Source organism: Cynoglossus semilaevis, chromosome 18, assembly GCF_000523025.1.
Source record: "Cynoglossus semilaevis isolate Cse_v1.0 chromosome 18, Cse_v1.0, whole genome shotgun sequence".
NCBI classification, from domain to species: domain Eukaryota; kingdom Metazoa; phylum Chordata; class Actinopteri; order Pleuronectiformes; family Cynoglossidae; genus Cynoglossus; species Cynoglossus semilaevis.
The window spans coordinates 1164942-1172441 of record NC_024324.1 but is presented as its reverse complement, the minus strand read 5'-3'; the positions used below and the strand labels follow the sequence as shown (position 1 = coordinate 1172441).

At 44.8% G+C, this 7500-nt stretch overlaps 1 protein-coding gene across 1 annotated transcript; it reads left to right on the top strand.

Annotated features, from left to right (window-relative positions):
* The first annotated feature begins 2091 nt into the window (after nt 1-2091).
* Nucleotides 2092-6587, top strand: LOC103393868 (tubulin beta chain-like). Its single transcript, XM_008330982.2, has 5 exons — nt 2092-2249; nt 4286-4394; nt 4660-4770; nt 4867-5111; nt 5358-6587. The coding sequence occupies exons 1-5, from the start codon at nt 2193-2195 to the stop codon at nt 6168-6170; spliced, it is 1335 nt and encodes a 444-aa protein (XP_008329204.1). The 5' UTR covers nt 2092-2192; the 3' UTR covers nt 6171-6587.
* Nucleotides 6588-7500: the final 913 nt, after the last annotated feature.

Below are 7500 nucleotides of genomic sequence, written 5' to 3'. Positions count from 1 at the left end.
CCTCTAATTTTAGTTTGGAGGCCGCGTGCTCCGTGTTCAAGTAGCACTGTGTTCCACAGACCAATGGTTGAGCCTTCTGTTCCGTTTCATCCCACGAGCTGTTAGCTGAGCGATACCTTCATCACAGGACGCTACATGCTAAGCCTCGCATTCATCACGAAACAAGCTAACGCTCAACCACGTCGGTGACCTTCAAACGTTACCTGAAGGTAGCATGCTAATGTGAAGTTATCTTCAACACTCAGCACATGCTAGGTGCTACATGCTACATGCTACATCAAGACAACACGATAAATAACACGTTAAATATTTATCAGAGTTTCTCTGCTCCAACGACCAAAGAGATGAACGGTCTGGAATTTTATTATTAAAAATAAGCCTCTCTCACACACACACACACACACACACACACAGGATGAAAGGTGTGTTTGATTTCCTCACTCTCTGGTCTCAGTCTATTATGATTTCCTCACTCTCTGGTCTCAGTCTCTGACCTTCAGTAAAACAGATAATGCACAAACAGAGTTTCTCAGACGGATGAAGGAATCTTTGTCAAACGTGTTTCATGTGAGGCCACGCCCACATCTGTGATGTCACAGCTGCATACTAGTTTGACTTGTGAAGGTGAGTAAAGAAGAAATGGATGTCGTCAACATCCACCACTGAGGAAAACAGCACGTCATCGCCTTCAGCAGCAAAAGTCAAGGATTCATTTCTCTCTCCCTCAAAATCAGAGATTTTAGTTCAGACCAAAGTCCACGGAGAAAATCACGACACACTCTCTCTGAAAACTTTAAAATAACAACAGTCTCCGCCCATCTCCTCACACACTCAGATGTCCATCAGCAGCAATGCAGAGGTCAAGTTGTCAAAGGTCAAGGGTCATATGATTGGCAGCCGTGCGGAACTTTGTCTGAAGTCACTCATTAACGAGGAAACGTCAACAGACGCAGGTCAGAGTGTTTCCTCCGATGACATCATTAAGAACAGGTGAGGTGCATCATGGGGGGTTTGAGAGACAGATGTGTTTACATGAATCCTCACAGCAGCTGACCTCTGACCTCTGACCTGTGACCTGCAGAGAAAGACATTAATGAATGAGTTTGTTTACTCACAGCTCAGAACAAAGCTGTGAAATAAATCAGTGAAGATGCAGCAGCAGCGGGGGGGTCTATGGGGGGGGGGTCTATGGGGTGGAGGTCTACGGGGTGGGGGTCTACGGGGAGGGGGTCTTCAGTCCCACGGGAACGACACAGAGAGTTCCGTTCTAACTTTCACCTCCTGTGTTTGTTTGTTTGTTTGTTTGTTTGTTTGTTTGTTTGATTGTTTGTTTGTTTGTTTGATTGTCTTGTTCACACACAGGTTGGTCTAACTGGTCAAATACGTGAAGAAAAAAAAGGAAAAACCTCAGATAAAGGATGATGAAGACGGAGGTGGAAGAGAAAAGGATTTAGAAATGATGAAACAGAGGATTAAAGGTCCAAAAACAAAGAGCAGATGTGGTTCTCTCTATTATTTATTGACTTCCTGTCAGGGTGTGGTTTTCAAACATCCAAACTGCCGATAAAACTTTCCACTTTTCACCAACAGTTTCTCCTAAAAATGGAAAATGTTGTTGATGCATCATTTTAGCCCCCATGATGTTCCACTGTTGAACAGTAGGGGGAGTCGGAGTCAGATTGGATGACAAAACAGACGTGGTCTATGACGCGATGACGTCCTTGACCTGAATGTTTTTAATGTTAAATACGGCACCAGTTTAAGTACTCCAACAAAATACTTCAAACTCAACAAAGTTGACTTTAAAACTGTACACAACAATTTATTTGCAATAATTTCATGAAAAGAAGGCGTTTGTCGTTGTTTCTGTTTCTTTGTTTAAATAAAGTAAAAAAAAGAAATACTTCCGGAAAACTCTGTGACGTCACACTATTCTCCCGCTTTTTCCGGCTCTTGCTCTACAATCAGGGAAACCCCCTTTACTGAGACAGAAGTTTGGCCAATCGGCGGCGGTGTGTCGTGTTCGTATTGACCAATCACAGTTCTCGCCCATACAACTCGCAGCTGCGCAGATACTTAACCGCGAGCTCGTGAGCCAGTGTCCCACAAAACGCCGTTCACTTCCTGTGAGTTGGCCGTGTGTCTCTTCTATTTCTTTCTCAAACTTCAGTCCAACAGAACAACCGAGAATCATGAGGGAAATCGTTCACATCCAGGCGGGTCAGTGCGGCAACCAGATTGGCGCAAAGGTACGGAACAGTTTTAAAAATGATTTTTTTTATCACTAAAATGTTCTCTTTTTTTAGTAGTAAATAAACATACACTTTTAAACTGTGATTTTCTTTATTTATGCCGAGCTAAGGAGACACTTAATCGTCACTTTGACGGTTTGAACATTTTAATCGATAAACAATAATATAAAAAATGATTTAATCAGCTTTAGGAAACGTGGCCACTGTAGACGTTGGGTTATTTGCATTTGACGTATTTAAACTGACCTTTCTTCAGAAATTACCTTAGATTATACAGAGTCACGTGATGTGAAAGACAGAAAATGTAACAATTGTTACATCAAAAGTATATCATTAACGTTACAGACAAACACAACCGACAGGCAATGAAAAGCAGCTGCCCCCCCCCCAACATTTTGGTTGACTTGGTGCTGTCATACTGGGTCAGATTTATATTTTATTTTATTTTTTAACACAATAGCAAACTAGCTAAAAATCAAAGAAAGTGAGGAAGTGGGGTGGAGGTGGTGGGTGTCACAGAGAGGGGGCAGCATTTCTACAGATGAGAACACCCTCATTAACTAACAGCGGTAGTTAAAGCCTGTGCTGGAGTTAATAAAAGCTCCATGAAGGAATGTTGCTGGACTGAACAGACTTGGATCCATGAAATGTAATATCTGAGCGTGAACGCAGCCGAAGGCGTGTTCAGACCCATGATTGATGAATGTGGTCAGTCTGGAGCAGATGGTGGCGTGTAGCTGCTGCCCCCGCACCATTGGTCCACCGAGCTGCATTCATTGTCACTGCGAAAAGAGCAACGAAAGGGGTGGGGTTGGGTTGGGGGGGGTTACAGGGTGAGAAGGAAAGAAAGGCAAAAGAGATTTGCTGAGGCAGAAGAAAGGAACGCAGTGGGACGGTGAGGGCTGAGGTGGGGGGGGGGAGGGGGATAACAAGCGACTCTGTGTGTCTGTGCTCTTCAAATGCACAAATGATGTAATTTTACGGCTGCGTTTTCAGCCGGTTCATCACATGGACCTGAACCACAGCTCTGACTGATGCTGACTTGTTTTCACTGCTATCAGTTGGACCAGTGTTTTAAAGGTGAAAGGTCATTAGCTCATTCTGCTACGTGTCTTGTAGTATATAACTAATATCTAACCCACATTATATATTGCCACAAGAGGGCACCGTCTATTAGTTATGTAAGAATATATATTGATACACAGTGATCTCTCCTCCTGATCCCGTATCAATCACCTCAGTCATTGATCAGTTATTGATTTTTTTTTTTTTCTCTCCAACTCCCAGTCCAATATTCCTGGTGTTGGTTCATGTTCTTTTTCTTTTCTCTCTAGTGAATCCAAATGTAGATCCCTCTGTTCCAGCGGGGAACAGCGGGGGGGCAGAGTCTGAGGGAGACATATATCATTGTGCCTATAGTATTGATAGAGTACAGTGAAATTAAATATCTTAATATAGACAGAGATAGGACTTTATTAATGGCTCAGTTTATCAATATGTTCTTACAACCCTACACACAGAAGTGCCATGTGTGTAAGTGATGTGATGGTACAGTGTGTGTGTGTGTGTAATCCACTGAATAGACACAGTGATGTGTGTATTCATGGATGGAACATGTTGTTTTTAGCCGATCCTGTGACTGCTGTCGACGGGTAGATGTTTTTTTTTTTTTTTATCTTTAGCACATACACAGGACAGAGTCGACATTAAGAGTCACAGCCACGATGCACACAGACGGGAACTTGTTATTCTCACTCATGTGACTCGGCCTTTCAGTCCATGTTACAGCTGCACATTGGGATGTTGGTGGTTTCAGCCTCAGGGGAAGTCTGTTTACAAGTGTCACGGCCGGGGTTTAAATTTATAACCATAATGTATTCCCATAAATATACAGTTCTTCAGAGAAGTGACACTGAGGGGAATTCATGTTGGGAGTTTATTTATTTATTTTTTATAAGTAGTCCTCAAGGTTAAAGTTTTTAATTTCATATATTGTTGGAAGCTGAATAAGAACTTTTGTTTTTGTGTTCTAGTTCTGGGAGGTGATCAGTGACGAGCATGGCATCGACCCAACAGGAACCTACCACGGAGACAGTGACCTGCAGCTGGACAGGATCAGTGTTTACTACAATGAAGCCAGTGGTGAGAGATCACAACATTTAAACCAACGCCATATGCAGAGCGTTGTCTCCATCTAGTGGCCACATGAGGGACTGCAACACAAGTTTTCGCAGTGATACTTGAACCCGTTTGAATTGAATCAAATTAAATTTGAACCCGTTTGAATTGAATCAAATTAAAAAAAATTTAAAGTGCTTTAATCTTTTTTTTCTTTTTTTTTTTTGATAGTTGAACTAACAAGTAAAACAAACCAGTAATGTTTTTATCCACTTTGTGTTTGTTCCAGGTGGGAAGTATGTTCCCAGAGCCGTTCTGGTTGATCTGGAACCAGGCACCATGGACTCAGTTCGCTCTGGAGCCTTTGGCCAAATCTTCAGACCTGATAACTTTGTTTTTGGTAAGAGCTGTTGGAGTAGTATCTTAAAAATAAATAAATAAATCAATCAAGATGGCACAATAATCTTAGTGAACTATGATTATTCTCGGTTCGCAGGTCAAAGTGGTGCAGGAAATAACTGGGCCAAAGGTCACTACACAGAGGGGGCGGAGCTGGTGGACTCTGTCCTGGATGTGGTGAGGAAGGAGGCGGAGAGCTGCGAGTGCCTGCAGGGTTTTCAACTCACACACTCCCTGGGCGGAGGCACCGGCTCCGGTATGGGAACGCTGCTCATCAGTAAAATCAGGGAGGAGTATCCTGACCGCATCATGAACACCTTCAGTGTGGTGCCCTCCCCCAAGGTAACAGCCTCAGGGGCTGCTCCATGGAAACGTCCTAATAAAATATTCATGTTTCAGTGCTGCTGCAGCTGCACTTTACTGGTCTTTAATGAATTGACCTGTTGTTGTTGGACCATTGTTAAAATGACTAGTTATGTTGTCGAGATAAGAAGTTTGAATGGTGGCCAAAGAATGATTGTTATTAAAAGATTTATTTAAGATAAAAAATTTTTTACGGCTGTTGACACTTCCTCTCCCTGCCTGTAGGTGTCAGACACCGTGGTGGAGCCGTACAACGCCACACTGTCTGTGCACCAGCTGGTGGAAAACACCGACGAGACGTACTGCATCGACAACGAAGCCCTGTACGACATCTGCTTCCGCACTCTTAAACTCACCACGCCCACGTACGGCGACCTCAACCACCTGGTGTCCGCCACCATGAGCGGCGTTACCACCTGCCTTCGCTTCCCCGGTCAGCTCAACGCTGACCTGAGGAAACTGGCCGTCAACATGGTTCCCTTCCCCCGCCTGCACTTCTTCATGCCTGGCTTCGCACCTCTGACCAGCAGGGGGAGCCAGCAGTACCGTGCCCTGACGGTACCGGAGCTCACCCAGCAGGTGTTTGACGCCAAGAACATGATGGCGGCGTGCGACCCACGCCACGGGCGCTACCTGACGGTGGCCGCCGTGTTCAGAGGCCGCATGTCCATGAAGGAGGTGGACGAGCAGATGCTGAACGTCCAGAACAAGAACAGCAGCTACTTCGTGGAGTGGATCCCCAACAACGTGAAGACGGCCGTCTGCGACATCCCGCCGCGAGGCCTGAAGAGGGCCGTCCCCTTCATCGGCAACAGCACGGCCATCCAGGAGCTGTTCAAGCGGATCTCCGAGCAGTTCACCGCCATGTTCAGACGAAAGGCCTTCCTCCACTGGTACACGGGCGAGGGCATGGACGAGATGGAGTTCACCGAGGCCGAGAGCAACATGAACGACCTGGTGTCGGAGTACCAGCAGTACCAGGACGCCACGGCCGAGGAGGAGGGCGAGTATGAGGAGGACGTGGAAGACGATGCCTGAAGGAAAAAGGAAAAAAAAAAATCACTCAATCAGAGCTGAGGACTATGAAGCTCCTGGGGGAGACGGGGGAGGAGCCCCCGCCCCATGTCCCTTTAGGAGCTCCGTAGGAGACACTTGATGTAACATTTAATTTTGTTGTTGTTGTAATTGTCACGGGTGAAAGTGAATTTACCTCAGTTCCTGTTCTGTGTTGTTTCAATTTCTTGGAATTCTTCTTCTTATTATTATTTTTGGTAATTTTTCTGTAGATTCACCAAAAGACGGTCGGGTTTTTACATTGATGTTAAAAATCACTGTCCCACATTCCTCCATGAACTGTTGATGTCTACGGTTGTTGTTGTTGTTGTTGTTTACAGTCTCTGTCAGTGTTAACTCTTCTTCCAGTCAGTGTTCAATAAAAGTTCTGCTCTCACACCTTACAGCAGTGTTTCTGGTTCAAATCTTTCTTTCTTTTTTTTTTTAAGCTGCAGGAGGAAACACTGGTTAAAAAAACCCCATGGTGCCCGGCACCTTCAAGGACCACGGGGTGAAACCAGGTGTTTGGTCGTGCTAACGTACCGTCACAGTTTAGGTTTCAATTTTAAAATTAGAAAAATCTTGGATGTTAAAAAAATAATAAAAAAGAGACATCACTTGGCAACAGTTGCCTCCTCCACCCCCCAGTCGACTGATGAGACTGTTGTCAAGGCAATGATATTTCAGCATTCACCTTTGGGGGGGAGAAAGTAAAATAATTTTAAAAAATCAATCTGTTTTCCCATCGAGTCACAAAGACAGAAAATAAAAATTTAAATTCATCGGTCTCGCTGTGCCACAGTTGCTCCACGCCCCCCACATTGAGACCACTGCATCAAGAACCAGGACTTGGTCATCACTGACCACCGAGTCCACAAGAATGTTTCATGAAATGAAATCTTCATTTGAAGTTTATTTATTTGTTTTAAATTAATAACAATTCGTATCCTCCCTCTCCTCCCCCCCTCTCCTCCCCCCTCCGCTCCTCCTCCTCGTCCTCTTGTTCTTCCACAACCTCTTTTTTCATTATCATCAGCTTTTTCTACTTCCTGTTTTTTTCTTCTTCTTCCGTTAAAATCGCCCGAAGGCGGATTTTTCTGACGATTTTCTCCGAGTCGCTCCGAGCGCTGCCACGAACCCCGACACGAGCCGTGAACCTGTCGTGTGTTCAGCGGATCAGTGGACTCTGCTCCCGGTCTTTCCGGCGGTTTGAGGACCTTACAAAAAAAAAAAGAAAAGAAAAGAAAAAAGAAACGGACAGAGAGGAAGGGAGGAGGAGGAGGAGGAGAAGAGAGTGATTCCTCCAGACCGCATC